At 41.3% G+C, this 17,043-nt stretch overlaps 1 protein-coding gene across 1 annotated transcript in view; it reads right to left on the bottom strand.

The window, feature by feature from the left end:
• Positions 1-4,401: 4,401 nt before the first annotated feature.
• LOC308255572 (testis-specific gene 10 protein-like) overlaps positions 4,402-17,043 on the bottom strand; it is a 145,689-nt gene continuing 133,047 nt past the window's right edge. The window contains exons 17-20 of the mRNA XM_080683193.1: positions 16,615-16,817; positions 14,517-14,621; positions 14,185-14,334; positions 4,402-5,121 (exon numbers count right to left, since the gene is read on the bottom strand). Coding sequence (XP_080539319.1) covers positions 5,097-5,121; positions 14,185-14,334; positions 14,517-14,621; positions 16,615-16,817 — 483 coding nt within the window. The 3' untranslated portion in view covers positions 4,402-5,096. The remainder of the gene's footprint in view (positions 5,122-14,184; positions 14,335-14,516; positions 14,622-16,614; positions 16,818-17,043) is intronic.

Below are 17,043 nucleotides of genomic sequence, written 5' to 3'. Positions count from 1 at the left end.
TACAATGTGTCCAAGGGCTATCCATGTTGTTCCATGTATCTGTACTTCATTCCCAGTTATGACTGATTAATATTCCATCATAGGGATGTAAAACATTGTGTTGACCCATCCATCAGTTGTTGGACATTAGAGCTAATATGGACGTTCATGTACAAGTGTTGTTTGAGCACATTTTTAGTTCTTTTGGGTATATACCTAGGAGTTGAATTGTTGGGTCATATGTTAACTCTATGTTTAATTTACTGAGGAACTGCCAAACCATTTTCCACAGTGGCTGAACCATTTTATATTTCCATCAGCAATGTATGAATTTCTCCACATCCTCATTGATACTTGTTATTATCATATTTTCCATTCTAGCCATCTTACTGTGTGAGGGGTTATGTTATACTTTGGTCTCAATTGCCCTAATGACTAATGACATGGAGTATCTTTTCATGGGTTTATCAACCATTAGCATCTCTTCTTTGAAGAATGTCTATCCAAGTCCTTTGCCCATTTTAAAATTGAGTGTTTTTTTATGGTTGGGTTATAAAAATTATATATTCTGGATACTGCACCATTAGCAGATATGTGATTTGCAAATATGTTCTTCCATTATTTGGGTTGTCCTTCACTTTCTTAGTAGTATCCTTTGATGCACAGGTTTTTAATTCTGATGAAGACCAATTTATCTATTTTTGATGTTGTCATTTAAGTTATATTTAAGAAACAATTGTGAAATCCAAGGTCATGAAAATTTGCCTCTATGTTTTCTTTGAATAGTTTAATAGTGTTAGCACTTAAATGTAGGTAAATGCTCCATTTTAAGTTGGTTTTTGTATGTGGTGTGTGGTAAGGATCCAGCTTCATTCTTTTGCATGTGATTTTCCAGTTATCCCAGCACCACTTGCTAAAGAGACTGTTCTTGCCCTGGCCAGTGTGGCTCAGTTGGATGGGCATCATTCCATGCACAGAGAGGTCGCTAGTTGGATTCCTTCTCAGGGCCCATGCCCTGGTTGTTGTCTCCATCCTAGCGGGTGTGTGGGAGGCAGCCAATGGATATTTCTTTCTCATTGATGTTTTTCTCTCCCTCTCCCTTTCCCTCTCTCTCTCTCTGTCGCAAAAAAAAAAAAAAAAAAAAAAAAAAAAAAAAAAAAATCAATAAAACTGTTCTTTCCACCTATTGAATGGTCTAGGCACCCTTGTGGAAATCAATTGACCACTGAAGCATGGATTTATTTCTGGACTCTCAATTCTATTCCTTTGAGCCCTGTTTATCCCTATGTTAGTACTACATTATTTTGGTTACTGCAGTTTAATAGTATGCTTTTGAAATTGGGAAATGAGAATCCTCCAAATTTGTTCTTTTGTTTCAAAATTGTTTGGGCCCCTTGCAATTCATATGACTGTTAAGATTGGCTTTTTCATTTCTGAAATAGATCACATATACTGTATATTCCATTGTGATTTCAATAAGAATTGTATTTAATCTGAAGATGGCTTGGGGGAATATTTATATCTTAATAATATTTGGCTTCCAAAACATGAACACAGGATGTCTTTCCACTTATTAGGTCTTCTTTAATTTCTTCAATATGTAGTAGGAAGTGACATTTAGGTTGACTAAATTGTGCAGTGAGGAGGGAAGGGAGCGACCTGGGATGACATCTGTGCTAAGGATTCGGGCGTCTGACAAGTAGCTGGTGACACTCTATGTGGGAAAAAGGGGTAGAGATGCAAGAGGAGATATTGTTGAATTTAGTTTAGATGTATTGAGACTTAGGGCCTGTGAGATTTTTAACTCAGAACGATAACAATTCTCTTTCAAAACACCCTTAATTCAGTGAGAATGGATGTTTTGGATTAAACATGACATTTCAAACTTGAGAACTCTTTTTCAGATTTTTTTGTCATCAAAGAAAGAATATGTTTGGTATAGTTTTTGCATTGTGCATTTTATTGCATTCAGTGATCCCAATCACATCAATAGACTAATATATATTTACATCAAGTAATTAGAGTCTTATGAAAAATAATGAATGTCCTTAAATATTACTATAAGAAAAATATTTTCTTTGAGTTTTAACATAGAATACAGTTGAGGTTTCCCTACCTTTGGATAATATTGGCCCCTTTATACTAACCAAATAGATTTTCTTTTAAATATTTTGTAATTAATGGCACAAGTCAAGTACAGTATACTTTTAATCAAGTATGGAAATATTTGCTTACATACTTCATTCTTATTTATCTCATGCCCTTTTCCCGACATACTGCCCTCCACATATGACATGTAAAGTACATGTCACAGGTGACACTCAGCTCCTTGTCGGGTCATCTAGGAGGTGGACAGATTAAAATTAATGTTGTAATGACGTAGTGCTTAGGTCATTGCATCACCTAGCAAAGGTTAATTTTGCATATTTATTATTAATTCACTAGAGGCCCGGTGCACGAAATTCGGGATTTAGGTCCTGTGGGATCAGGCCTAAACCAGCAGTCGGACACCCCTCTCACAATTAGGGACTACTGGCTCCTAACTGCTCGCCTGCCTGCCTGCCTGATTGTCCCTAACCACTTCTGCCTGCCAGCCTGATCACCCCCTAACCGCTCCCCTGCCGGCCTGATTAACACCTAACTGGTCCCCTGCCAGCCCATTCACCCCCAACTGTCCTCTCCTGCTGGCCTGGTTGCCCCCAACTTCCCTCCCCTGCCGGCCTGATCTCACCCCCAATTGCCCTCCCCTGCCGGCCTGATCTCACCCCCAACTGCCCTCCCCTGCCGGCCTGATGGCCCCCAACTGCCCTCCCCTGCCAGCCTGTAGGCCCCCAACTGGCCTCCCCTGAAGGCCTGGTCCCCACCAACTGCCCTCCCCTGCTGGCCTGATCTCACCCCCAACTGCCCTCCCCTGCCGGCCTGATAGCCCCCAACTGCCCTCTTCTGTTGGCCTGATCTTGTCCTCAACTGCCCTCCCCTGCTGGCCTGATGGCTCCCAACTGCCCTCCCTTGAAGGCCTGGTCCCCCCCCCCCCCAAACTGCCCTCCCCTGAAGGCCTGGCCCCTCCAACTGCACTCCCCTGCCAGCCTGATCTTGCCCCCAACAGCCCTCCTCTGCCGGCCTGATCTCTCCCCCAACTGCCCTCCCCTGCCAACCTGATCACCCCCAACTGCCCTCCTCTGCTGGCCTGATCTCACCCCCAACTGCTCTTCCCTGCCAGCCTGATCACCCCTAACTGCCTCTGCCTGCCTGAACACCCCTAACTGCCCTCCCCTGCTGGCCTGATCTCATCCCCAACTGCCTTCCCCTGCTGGCCTCATCTCACCCCCAACTGCCCTCCTCCGCCGGCCAATTTGGTTCTGATTGGTCGGTTTCTATGCAAGTCAGTGTCAAAAGCTCCTCCTTCTTGGCAGCCATTGGCTCCTCACAGTTGACCCAGATTTGGTTCTGATTGGTCAGTTTCCATGCCAGTCAGTGTCAAAAGCTCCGCCTCCTAGACAGCCATTGGCTCCTCACACTTCACCCAGATTTGGTTCTGATTGGTCGGTTTCTATGCCAGTCAGCGTCTCTGGGCCTATCAATGGGGCCTGATCAGAAAGGCAGGGCTGATTAGCAGCCCCGGTGGAGGCCTGAAGAGAAATGGAGGTGCGGCTGCTGGCCAGCCCCAGAGAAAGAGAGGGGCAAGTGCTGATCAACAGCTGCCACAGAGGCTACGGATCAGACCCTGCTTCTCTCTTCAGGCCTCTCTCTGGGCCTGATTCACAGCCCCCTCAGCAGTCAGTGCTGGATTGCCATGGCAACCCAATGCTGACTGCAAGACTGACTTCCGGTTGGTCGGGCCTCTGGTCATTGTGGATGTGACGGACCCATGGTTTTTATATATTAGCATTATTTAATATTAGCACCAACAACTTTTTTTTACCAAAAACTGTTTTCATATTATTGTCCAAAATGTTTATGAAAGAACACCATATTTTAAATTATTCAATTTTAAACTAATCTGTAATGAGTGTCTTGAACTAGATGAATAAAACTCAAGGTTTTAAAAAATCAAACTAAAGTGAATATGAAACATGGCCTTAAGGCAAAATATCAGAGTGATAATGATTAAACAAGACCTAAATCAGGGCCCCATCATACATTATTGTAGTCATACTGAATAGTGACTATATACAATGAGAAACTATCTACATCCTATGAATACTGTTAATGACAGAACTTTTTTTTACTAAAATGGCAAGAATACAAATAGCTAATATCAGTAAAATGCAGTAGTGTTTAGGCTCTTAATTCAAAGTCAATGGATGGAAAAGGGAAGAGATCTAGGGGGTTTTAGGGGAAATAAGGAAACACCAATGGAGTTGTTACTCTGAAAACAAACACCTGCCACAAGCAAAAAAATTTTAAAAAAAATGGCAATTAAGTTGATTGTAGTACTTTAATGTTTTAAAGAAAACTTATTAAAAATACAGATTTTAAAAATCTTACATTCTTGACAGATACAGCATCACCTGCCTTTCTAAAAATAGTATGGGTAAACACAATTGCAGAAATGTATGTTAATCAATGGTACAATATTATGGATTTAAAATCCTGACACACTCCTACTATTTGCTGCTTTGAAGTCAGATTATGACCTGGAATTTGCGTCAGGCTGGGTCCAAAGTGGCATATTGGGACCCAGGCCAGTATCAGTAAACTGGGGCTATTTTGGCAGAACTTCTCCAGCCAAGAAAGGATAAATAACTAAGAAAAATAACCATCCAATTATATGAGATACCAAGAAAGGAAAGGAAATCAGTTTTGTAAAAAACACTTTTCCCTCTTTGTTATAAGCTTCTTTATTTACTCTGGATAGTTAACATTGTTCAATAGTGAAGTAAGTGGATTTTACACTCACTATTACTGTATGGGTAGAAAGAGCCACACGCATTTTTATTTTTATAAGTCATCTCTGATCTCTGCAATATGGCACATGAGAAGAGATTCAGAGGCACAAAGTTAATATATACATTTAACATTGTCAAGGATTCAAAAATAAATGCAATCAAATAGAAAAAAAAAAATCAGATTGACATTTTGACCTTTCCCAAGGATGTGAAGAATCTTTTCGCATGTCAGAAATCTCTATAGCAAAGATTCCTATGAGAGAGAAGAAAATTGTGCAGATTAATATTTTTAATTCAAAGATTTCACCATGTATAAAAATATATTCTAATATTACTTCAGCAATACTTAAGATTTTTCCCAACTGTGAAGAAACGCAGATACAGTGTATATTTCTTTTGCTCAGTTTTTACAAATGGTGACACATCCATATCTTGGAATCATAGTCAACAATAAAAAGGAATGGATTATTATTACATACAACTTGAATGGATCTCAAGAACATTGTGCTAAATGAAAAAAAAAATTATCACAAAAAGTTACATAGTTTTTGTGATTCCATTTCTATAACATTCTCAAAATAACAAAATTATAGAGGTGGAGAAGAAATTAAGAGTTGGTCAGGTGGTGGGTGTGTGCTTTGACTATGAAGGGATATCATGAGGGATTGAGTTCCTTGTTGCTGATGGAACAATTCAGTGTCTTGATTGTGGTGATGAAATATGGGTGGTGTAAAAAAAGCTGCACACACAATGAGTGCATGCAAAAACTGGTGAAAACTGAAAAAGGCCTATATTAACATTGTACCAATGTTAATTTCTTGGTTTGTAAGATATTGTCATTGGCAAACTGGGGGAAGGACTTGGGTAACTCTCTATAACTATTTCTGCACCTACCAGTTATACTGAAATCCTTTCCAAATAAAAAGTAAAATAAGCCCTGACCGGTTTGGCTCAGTGGATAGAGCGTCGGCCTGCAGACTGAAGGGTCCCAGGTTCGATTCCAGTCAAGGGCATGTACCTTGGTTGCGGGCACATCCGCAGTAGGAGGTGTGCAGGAGGCATCTGATCAATGTTTCTCTCCCATCGATGTTTCTAACTCTCTATCCCTCTCCCTTCCTCTCTGTAAATAATCAATAAAACATATTTTTTTTTAAAAAAAGATAAAATAAAACAAAACTGTACACCCACACAATGGAATATTATTCAGCAGTTAAAAGGAATATGCAACAACATCTGAAGCACATGAAAACCTGGGGAAATCCAAACCTGAGTGAAAGTCAGTCATTAGAGGCTACATATGATAAGATTTCATTTATATGACAGCCTGGAAAAGGCAAAGGGACAAGAAACAGACCAGTGGTTGGAGGAAAGCAAATTAAGTAAATTTATTGTCTAAATAATAGGTGGCCATCAAAAGATACCATTTAAAACTAACAGCAAAAGTTAAGTAAGAAGACTCAAGATGATGGCAGAGTAGGTGGAATTTACACTCACCTCCTACAAGGACAGAACTGGAATTGAAACTAAATATAGAACAACCTGAATAACCAAGTAAAGACTAGCTGAACTGAAGTCTTATAACCATGGATTAATAGAAGAAGCCACATCAAAAATGGTAGGAAGAGCAGAGACACGAAAAAGGCCAGCCTGTACCCACAGGTGGCAGTTGAGGTTCTGGAGGGATATCTCAATTGCAGGGGGTTCCCCATGAGAAGCATGGGGTCTCAAGCCGTCACCTAGCTCCCCGGCCCAGAACACCAGAGCTGGGAAGAAGAGCCCACATAAAATCTGGCTGTGAAAACCATCAGGGATTCTGTCCTGCATGGAGAGGTAGGGGTCTGTTGGAGAACCAGACATCCTCTTAGAGCACCAATACACAAAATCTTATTCACACCCAGTCACCCTGTATTTCAGCAGAGAGAGGGCAAAGCAAACTAGAGGCCTATGAGGAGAGATGGGTTTATAACTTTGGGGAGAGAGCCAAAGGGGCAGCCACCAGGATCCCTGTGCTGAGTCCCATTCTCAAACTGCAGATGACATCATTTTTGGGCGGAGCACTCCCTTCCTTATGGCAGCAGCCTGGGGGATACAAAAGCCCCATCCTCTCAATTCCCTGTTGCCACACCCTGCAGAGCTCATGCTCTGCTGAGGAGTCAGCTGACTGGGGCATGGAATAGAGTTCCCAGCAGACTCAGGGGTATCCTTGACTGAGTTATGTGCCTTTTGGGTGGGGTCAATCTCCCCACTTTCCTGTGTACTTGATGGGTGCCTTCCCATCAAGGGAGATACCAGCCGTGGGCAAACTACGGCCCGCGGGCCGGATCCGGCTGTTCTATCCGGTTCTCTTGCTCTCCCCTCCGCTCCTTTACTTTGAATTTATATTAGTTCACACAAAAACTCCATCCATGCTTTTGTTCCGGCCCTCCGGTCCAGTTTAAGAACCCATTGTGGCCCTCGAGTCAAAAAGTTTGCCCACCCCTGCACTAGACCCAACCTCTGGGCTCCTGACGGCCTCATGCCGACTCTTGGTAGTCCCTCCCTGCCAAGGAGGCCTGGACTGAATCTGGGACCGACAGAGCTGTGTGGCTCTAGGATGAGGTCCATTTTTCTCTCACAGAGCCCTCCCTTCAACTGGCCAAATTATGGTCTGTTTACGTTTGAAAATCTCTGCTGGCCTCACCCTGACTGACCACTCCCTGAGACTCTGCCCCACTACAAAGGTCTGCAGGAACCGGGCAGGTGGTAGCTAGACTTTGTATATCCTGGGACTTTTGCTGAGTGGCCTCTGACCCAGCACTGGTAAGAGTTTGAACTTGTATCCATCTGGTGAACACCACTTTTCCTACCTGGTGACTCACTGACAACCTACCGCATGCAATTCAAGTACTGTAAGAGGCTCTTCCAGTGACTGAAGGCAGTCAGCAGGTGGAGGCAGGCAAAAGAACTGCAGATGCCTTGCAACTTTTGCTGACCTGTCCCCAGGCTTGGTGCTAGCGGAAGCTGGCCTTGGTATGCAGCTTGGTCTTCCACACACATCAAGGCCCAGCAGAGGCAGCCACAAACTATGGATCACTTTGTAGCTCCAAACAAGTAGCTCTGAGCCAGTCACAGGCAGTGTGTGACATTGACCTGCACCAGAGTCTCTCCCAAAATGCCCCAGAACAAACACCCAGTGGCCAGCTTCAGACAACATCAGAGCAGGATCCAATTAACTGCACAAGTGGCATATCCAAAGGGAGATCTTGGCAGGCACCAGACACTGCTGAGGCAAATTCTACTTTATGTGGTCAGCACCTGCACAGCACTCGTACTCTGTGATCAGGAACAATCCTCATAGTCAGCCATCCTGAGTGTCAAACTCACTAATGAACAGTCCAATAGCAAGCTCAAGACTCAATCACAGCAGGAGGGCTCACACAACACACACAGGGACATTACTAGAGCACCCAGCTCAGGTGAGGAAAAAGACTGCACCACTGGGTCTCACGGGACACCTACTACATAAGTCCACCCTATCAAGACTGGGAGATAAAGATCTACCTAATACACTGAAACAAACACAAAGGGACAGACAAAAGAGGAAGACAAAGAAACATGCCCCAAGTAAAAGAACAGGAGAAATCTCCAGAAAAAGAGCTAAATAAAATGAGGGCAAGCAATTTGAGTTCAAAAAAATGTTTATAAAGATGCTAAAGGAACTAGTGAGAACTTCAAGAAAGAGATAGCAAGCATTAAAATATATACAGAAATCATAAAGAAGAACCAGTCAAAAAGGAAGTACACAGTATCTGAAATGAAGAATACACTAGAAGGAAAAAACAGTAGGTTGGATGAAGTAGACTCTGAATCAGAAATTTAGAAGACAAAGTAGTAAAAAACGCTCAATTGGAGCAGTAAAGGAAAATAATTGTAAAATGAGGGTAGTTTAAGGTATATTTGCGACAACATGAAGCATAACAACATCTGCATCATAGAGGTACCAGAAAGAGAGAGAGAAAGAGAGAGAGAGAGAGAGAGAGAGAGAGAGAGAGAGAGAGAGAGAGAGAGAGAGGCATTGAGAATCTATTTTAAGAAATAATGGCTGACAGGGAACTCATACAACTTAATAAAAGGAAGATAAATGATCCATTAAAAAAATGGGCAACAGACCTAAATAGATACTTTTCAAAAGAAGACAGAAGGAAGGCCAAGAGACATATGAAAACATGCTCAAAGTCACTAATTATTGGAGAGATGCAAATCAAAACGACAATGCGATACCATCTCACACCTGTCAGAATGGCAATCATCAACAAATCAACAAATGACAAGTGCTGGCGAGGATGCGGAGAAAAAGGAACCCTCGTACACTGCTGGTGGGAATGCAGACTGGTGCAGCCACTGTGGAGAACAGTATGGAGTTTCCTCAAAAAACTAAAATTGGAACTCCCATTTGACCCAGTAATTCCACTTCTAGGAATATATCCCAAGAAACTGGAAACACTAATCAGAAAGGATATATGTATCCCTGTGTTCATAGCAGCACAATTCACCATAGCTAAGATTTGGAAATAGCCTAAATGCCCATCAGCAGATGAGTGGATTAGAAAACTATGGTACATCTACACAATGGAATACTACCCTTCTATAAAAAAGAAGGAATTCTTACCATTTGCAGCAGCATGAATGGAACTGGAGAGCATTATGCTAAGTGAAATAAGCCAGGCAATTAAAGAAAATACCACATGATCTCACTCATTTATGGAAAATAAAGAACATTATAACCTGATGAACCAAAAGATAGATACAGAGGCAGTAAAGCATCGAACAGACTGTCAAATTACAGCGGGAAGGCTGGGGAGTGTTGGAGAGGGAGGTAAAGAGATCAACTGAAGGACTTGTATGCATGTATATAAGTATAACCAATGGACACAAGACACTGGGTGGGGGGGGATGAGGGCATGTGACAGGGGGTAGGGGAGGCTGGGGGAAAGTCAATGGGGGAAAAAATGGAGATATATGTACTACTTTAAACAATAAAGTAATTTTTTTTTAAAGAAATAATGGCTGAAAATTTCCCTAACCTGGTGAAGGAAATAACATAAGTCCAGGAAGTGCAGAGTCCCCAACAAGATGTACCTAAAGAGGCCCATATCAAGACACATCATAGTTAAAAAGGCAAAGGTTAAAGACAAAGAGAAAATCTGAAAAGCAGTTAGCTACATACAAGGAAGCTCCCATAAGACTGTCAGCTGATTTCTCAACAGACACATTTCAGGCCAGAAGGGATTGGCATCAAATATTCAAAGTAATGAAAAGCAAAGACCTATACCCAAGACTACTTTACCCAGCAAGGTTATCATTTAAAATTGAAGGAGAAAGAGTTTCAAAGACAAGAAAAGCTAGGGAGTTGATTACCAATAAGCCAGTATTATAAGAAACGTTAAAGGGTTTTCTTAAAGGTGAAGAAAAATAAAGAGAAAGAGAATGAGAAGGAAGAAGGAGGAGGAGGAGGAAGGGGGAGGAAGTTATTACAGAGAATAAAATGACAATAAATTTATAAGTATCAATAAATCACTTTAAATATAAGTGGCTTAAGTACTCCAAACAAAATACATAGGGTAATTGAAAACGACCTTGATATTTACAGAATATTTCATCCCAGAACAGCAGAATATACATTCTTCTCAAGTACACATGAAATATTCTCAAAGATAGCCTACCTCAAGAAACAAGAACAATCTCAAATAAACAATCTAACCGTCCACTCAAAGGAATTAGAAAAGAAGCAACAAAAAAAAGCCCAGAGTAAACTGAAGGAGGGAAATAATAAAGATCACAGTGGACATAAATGACATAGAGACTAAAAAAACAATACAAAAGATCAATGAAACCAAGAACTGGTTCCTTGACACAATAAAAAAAGATTGACAGACCTTTAACCAAAGTGATCATGCAAAAAAAAGGATGCAATAAATAAAATCAGAAATGAAAGAGGATAAGTAACAATTACAAAAGATTATAGGAAAATAATATGAACAACTATATGCCAACAATTGAACAACAAATTAAAATGGATAAATTCCTAGGAAATACAATCTTCCAAGTTGAATCAGGAGAATGAGAAAACCTGAATAGATGATTACAACTAATAAAATTGAAGCAGCAAGGAGAAAACTCCCAACAAACAAAAGTCCTAGACTGGATAACTTCATAGGTGAATTTTACCAAACATTTAAAGAAGAACTAACACTGATCCTTCTTCAAAGTATTCAAAAAAAATTCAAGAGAAGGGAAGACTTCCAAGCACTTTTTAAGAGACCCACATTATCCTAATTCTAAAACCAGATAAAGATAGTAAAAGAAATGAAATTATAGACCAATATCCCTGATGAACATAGATGCTAAAAATCTCAACAAAATATTAGCAAACTAAATCCAGCAATACATTAAAGATTTATTCCAGGATGATGGTTGGTACAATATTTGCAAATTAATAAACATGATATACTACATAAACAAAATGAAGAATAAAATCATGTGATTATATCAATACATGCAGAAAAAACATTTGATAAAACCCAGTACCCTTGCTAAAACCGGTTTGGCTCGGTGGATAGAGCGTCGGCCTGCGGACTGAGGGGTCCTGGGTTCGATTCCGGTCAAGGGCACGTAACTTGGTTGCGGGCACATCCCCAGTGGGAGGTGTGCAGGAGGCAGCTGATCGATGTTTCTCTCTCATCGATGTTTCTAACTCTCTATCCCTCTCCCTTCCTCTCTGTAAAAAATCAATAAAATATATTAAAAAAAACAACAAAAAAAAACCCAGTACCCATTTATGATTAAAACTCTCGGCAATGTGGTAATAGAGGGATCATACCACAACATAATAAAGGCCACATATGACAAAACCATACCCAACATACTCAATGGGAAAAAATAAAAGCATTTTCCTTCATATCAGGAACAAGACACGATGTCTGCTTTCACCACTCATATTCAACATAAGTTCTAGCCACAGGGATCATACAGGATGAAGAAATAAAAGGCATCCATCCAAATAGAAGAAAGTAAAACTCATTGTTTGCAGATATCATGATATTGTACATAGAAAACCCTAAACACTCCATCAAATAATTACTTGCTATAATAAATGAATTTGGCAAAGTATCAGGAAATCAGTAGCATTCTTATACACCAACTAGAGGCCCAGTGCATGAAATTCGTGCAAGGGGGGTGGTGTCCCTCAGCCCAGCATGCACCCTCTCCAATCTGGGACCCCTTGAGGGATGTCCGACCACGAGTGGTCGGAATCCCTCTCACAGTCCAGGACTGCTGGCTCCCAACCACTCGCCTGCCTCTGCCTGATTGCCCCTAACCACTTCTGCCTGCCAGCCTGATCACCCCCTAACCACTCCACTGCCAGCCTAATTGATGCCTAACTGCTCCCCGGCAGGCCAGATTACCCCTAACTGCCCTCCCCTGCAGGCCTGGTCACCCCTAACTGCCCTCCCCTGCCAAACTGGTCACCCCTAACTGTCCTCCCCTGCAGGCCTGGTCGCCCCCAACTGCCCTCGCCTGCTGGCCCGGTCACCCCTAAATGCCCTCCCCTGCTGGCCTGGTCACTCCTAACTGCCCTCCCCAGCAGGACTGCCCCCCCCACAACTGCCCTCCCCTGCAGGCCTGGGTCCACCCCAACTGCTCTCCTCTGCTGGCCCAGTCACCCCTAACTGCCCTCGCTGCTGGCCTGATTGCCTACAACTGCCTTCCCCTGCAGGCCTGGTCCCCCCCAACTGTGCTCCCCTATTGGCCTGGTCCCCACCAACTGCTCTCCCCTGGAGGCCTGGGTCCCCCCCCCCAACTGTCCTCCCCTGCTGGCCTGTGTCCCCCCCAACTGCCCTCCCCTGCAGGCCTGGTCCCCCCAAACTGCCCTCCCCTGGTGGCCTGGTCCCCCCCAACTTCCCTCCCCTGCTGTCCTGGTCCCCCTCAACTGCCCTCCCCTGCAGGACTAGCCCCCCTCAACTGCCCTCCTCTGCTGGCCCAGTCACCCCTAACTGCCCTCCCTGCTGGCCTGATCGCCCACAACTGCCCTCCCTTGCAGGCCTGGGTCCCCCCCAACTGCCCTCCCCTGCCAGCCATCTTGTGGTGGCCATCTTGAGTCCACATGGGGCAGCCATTTTTGGCCACATGGGGGCAGCCATCTTGTGTCTTGGACTGATGGTCAATTTGCATATTACTCTTTTATTAGATAGGATAATAAACTCTCAGAAAGAGAAATTAAGAAAATAATCCCATTTACTTAAAGTTACAACAAAAAAAACCACAATAACCTGTACTTTGAAAACTATAGGACATTGAAGAAAGAAATTGAGGAAGATACAAATAAGTGGAAGTATTTACTGTGTTCATGGACTGGAAAAATTAACATTATTAAAATGCCCATACTACCCAACGCAATCTATAGATTCAACTAAATTCCTATTAAAATACCAATGGCATATTTTAAAGATCTAGAAAAAATATTCTAAAACTTTATATGGAACAAAGCAGACCCCAAAATAGCCTCAGAAATCTTGAGAAAGAATAAAGTTGGAGATATCACAATACTTGATATCAAACTATACTATAATGCCATTGTAATTTTAAAAAAGCCTCGTTCTGGCAAAGAACAGGTGTATAGATCAATATAACAAAACAGATGGCCCAGAAATCAATCCATGTCTCTGTGGTCAATTAATATTTGACAAAGGAAGCAAAAGCATAAAATGGAGTACAGACAGTCTCTTCAATAAATGGTGTTAAGAAAATTAGACAGATAAATACAAAAAAAATTAAACTAGACCACCAATGTACACCATACACAAGAATGAACTCAAAATGGATAAAAGACTTAAATGCAAGTCACGAAACCATAAAAATCCTAGAAGAAAATATAGGCAGTAAAATCTCAGCTATGCCAAGGTTGTGGGTTTGATCCACAATGAATACATAAATAAGTAGAACAACAAATTGTTGCCTCTGTGTGTGTGTCACTCTCTCTCTCTCCCTAACTCTCTCTATAAAAATTCAATAAAAATTTAATACAAATGGATGTAGAAGTAAAAAGAAAATCAGATTTTAAAAATAAAATTTATGTAAACAGATAAAATAGAGATCTTTCACTTTACAATATTTATATAAAACTAAGTAAAAATACTTTATTTTTATGTGAACATAACTAATCATGTTTCAATAGCACTATTCCTGACAGACTGTTACTGCGTTTCCTTACATTCTCAAATAGTCACTGTATATGTTGCTATATGGTCCCCAGAGAATGGACCCTTAAACCACTCACTCTTCTAGAGATCGATCCAGGCCTCGGTCAGGAGATCGGTGGTGAGCACGTTCTGGTGAATGACATTTTGTATTTGGCTTTATCGTAGAATTCAAATAATATGCATTACTTGAGTAATTCTGGCGACGAAGTTCTTGCACAGCCCTTTCCCTAATGCAAAAAAAGTTTAAAATAGAACTTCTTAAACTTTATATCCAGTGGCATTATTAATCCAGTGGTAAAACTGAAGTTCAATTCACACTTTAAAACCTAGCCTTCATGGAATAACCAAAATCTGTTGTTATCTAAGAAAGAATGCTCCCAGCCTAAATACTGCACAGAGACCAACTTACCTTTCAAAGCGCTCGGTCCCTAGCTGTCTTTTGGTAATGTCTAAATCAGCTTCCAGTTGCGTGACGACATTCCTGAACTGGGCCACGTCTCTACTCTGGATGGCCCTGTGTGAAAGAATGTAAGAGAGAGAGTTGATTAGACTTTTTAAAGTCTAGAATTTCTGAACGATGTTGGCAATGTTTCCTTAGCTGGATCCAAGCCAAATTGTGATCTTTATGGATGTATATGCCAATTTTAGGTGTAGTAAATGTACAGGTAGCCTACTTGAAAAGCTTAAGGTGTGCCAATCACATTCAATTAGTTAAACTTTCTCTGTGTCAGTTTCCTTGTGTTTACATGAAGTAATATTATCTGTTATCTATCTTTATTATCTATTTATTGCATATTATTTTTATAAAAGTACTTTAAAGTATTATACTCTTATGTAATGGTATAACCAAATAATCAAAACTGGAATTCATATGGTCTGCTATATATTAGATCAACCACGTGCTTTATGTACGCTCAGAATTAAATCTGATATTCCTGCACACACTCTCCTCCATTTAACAGGATCTCCTTTAGGGCTAACCCATGCCAAAAACCCCCAGAACATGGCGCACTGCATCAGGGAGATAACGACTGAGACGAATGCTGCTTGTACGGAGCGCTCTACCCTCTCTGCTTGCTCCCAGGACGGCACTCTAGGACACACAAGTTGATCATGTTTACCCGTGTAAGGGACAGTACTGATCAGCCAGTCTAAAACAGAAGGTAGCCTTTAAGGTTACATTCTTAAGAGATTTCCACCTCTGGCTTGAGAAAGCGGCCTGGCAGAACTGGTTATAGTGACCAAAAAGGACTGCAGTGACCAGCTGCAGTGACTGAAAAGGACTCAGTGACAGCTGCCATAACCTGGAAACAGTTTCTGAAGGAACTGGCTTGGGCTTTGCAGGCTGGGCTCAGTCAGGGGCTCCTGTGAGTGCCTGATTCCTGAGATCATGATTCCTATCCCTCCCCCAAGCCCCAAACTCAGACAGGAGGGCAGAGGTGAGCCTGGATGAAAAAGTGTTATAGAGGAGACAGATAAGAACAGAGGCTGCGGGTCCCCATGCCTCTGTTTTTGGTGAGAGGTGACCAAGTTTAACAACAGAACATTCACTATCCAGGCAGGCATTTCCACTCACCCTTCCAGCAGGGTCATGGAATAAGCTGCTAATGGTGCTGGGAAGCTGAAAGCAGCAGCCACAATCAATGCTCTGACCCAGTGATTCTCAACCTTCCTAATGCCGCGACCCTTTAATACAGTTGCTCATGTTGTGGTGACCCCCAACCATAAAATTATTTTCGTTGCTACTTCATAACTGTAATTTTGCTACTGTTACGAATCGTAATGTAAATATCTGTGTTTTCCGATGGTCTTAGGCAACCCTGCTAGCTGTTCTCAACCTGTGGGTCGCAACAGTTGAGAACTGCTGCTGTAGAGCCTAAGACCATCGGAAAACACAGATATTTACAGTATGATTCATAACAGTAGCAAAATTACAGTTATGAAGTAGCAACGAAAATAATTTTATGGTTGGGGGTCACCACAACATGAGGACCTGTATTTAAGGGTCGCGGCATGAGAAAGGTTGAGAACCACTGCTCTAAGGGAAGTCTTCAGTATTCTGTGAATGCAGGAGTCCTTCCAGGTACCTAGTATGTACATTATAGGTACACAAGCAAATACAGTGTGACAAATGGAAAGATTAGGGAGCAATACCAGGTGGGTTCACATATAGAAAAATTCTTCAGAAGTGTTTTGTTTTTTTTCTAATCTGGTTATAATATTTCCTAAAGGCAATATTTTAGATCAGATATCTTATTATACCCAAAGCTCTATTAGAAACTATCAACACAATGGTTAAACTTAAATTTAAATCAATTTAGCTAAACATGTAACAGAAACTAGTACCACATTTTTGGCAAATCACAATATTTCTGGTGCTCAGTTTAATTAATGGCTAATTATGGATGTTTAAATTATATAAATTCCAGCTTTAAAATTCTACTAACCAATAAAGTATCAAAAATTTAAGGAATATGACTTTGTTATTATAGTGCTAACAAACTCACATTTTATTTTCTGCCAAACACAGGTGTTCTTTAAGCAGCTGAATTTCAGATTCTTTTTCTTGAAGTGCTATCTGAGATTGATATTCTTTGTCCCGATTGGCCACCAGCAAAGCTTCTAGATTCTGCATGGAGATTCTCTCATTTGTCATCTGACTTCTGAAGAGTTCTATTTCAGAACGAGCAGAATCTAACTCATTCTCCATCTGTACAACAATAGGAAGATATCTATACTTATTCCCATTCACTTAACTGATAGATTATCAAAGACTTACAAAATTTCTGTAGTATGTAATAAAATAAGAACCCCTTTAATTTCTTTCTTTTTTAAAATCTTCAACTGATATGTTTTTTATTTATTTTAGAGAGACAAATGTGAGAGAATGAGAGAGAGATAAACTTGGATGTGAGAGTGAAACATTGATCAGTTGC

This window comes from Plecotus auritus (assembly GCF_963455305.1).
Source record: "Plecotus auritus genome assembly, chromosome: 8".
In the NCBI taxonomy this organism is placed as follows: Eukaryota; Metazoa; Chordata; class Mammalia; order Chiroptera; family Vespertilionidae; genus Plecotus; species Plecotus auritus.
This window is presented reverse-complemented; position numbering and strand designations above follow the sequence as displayed.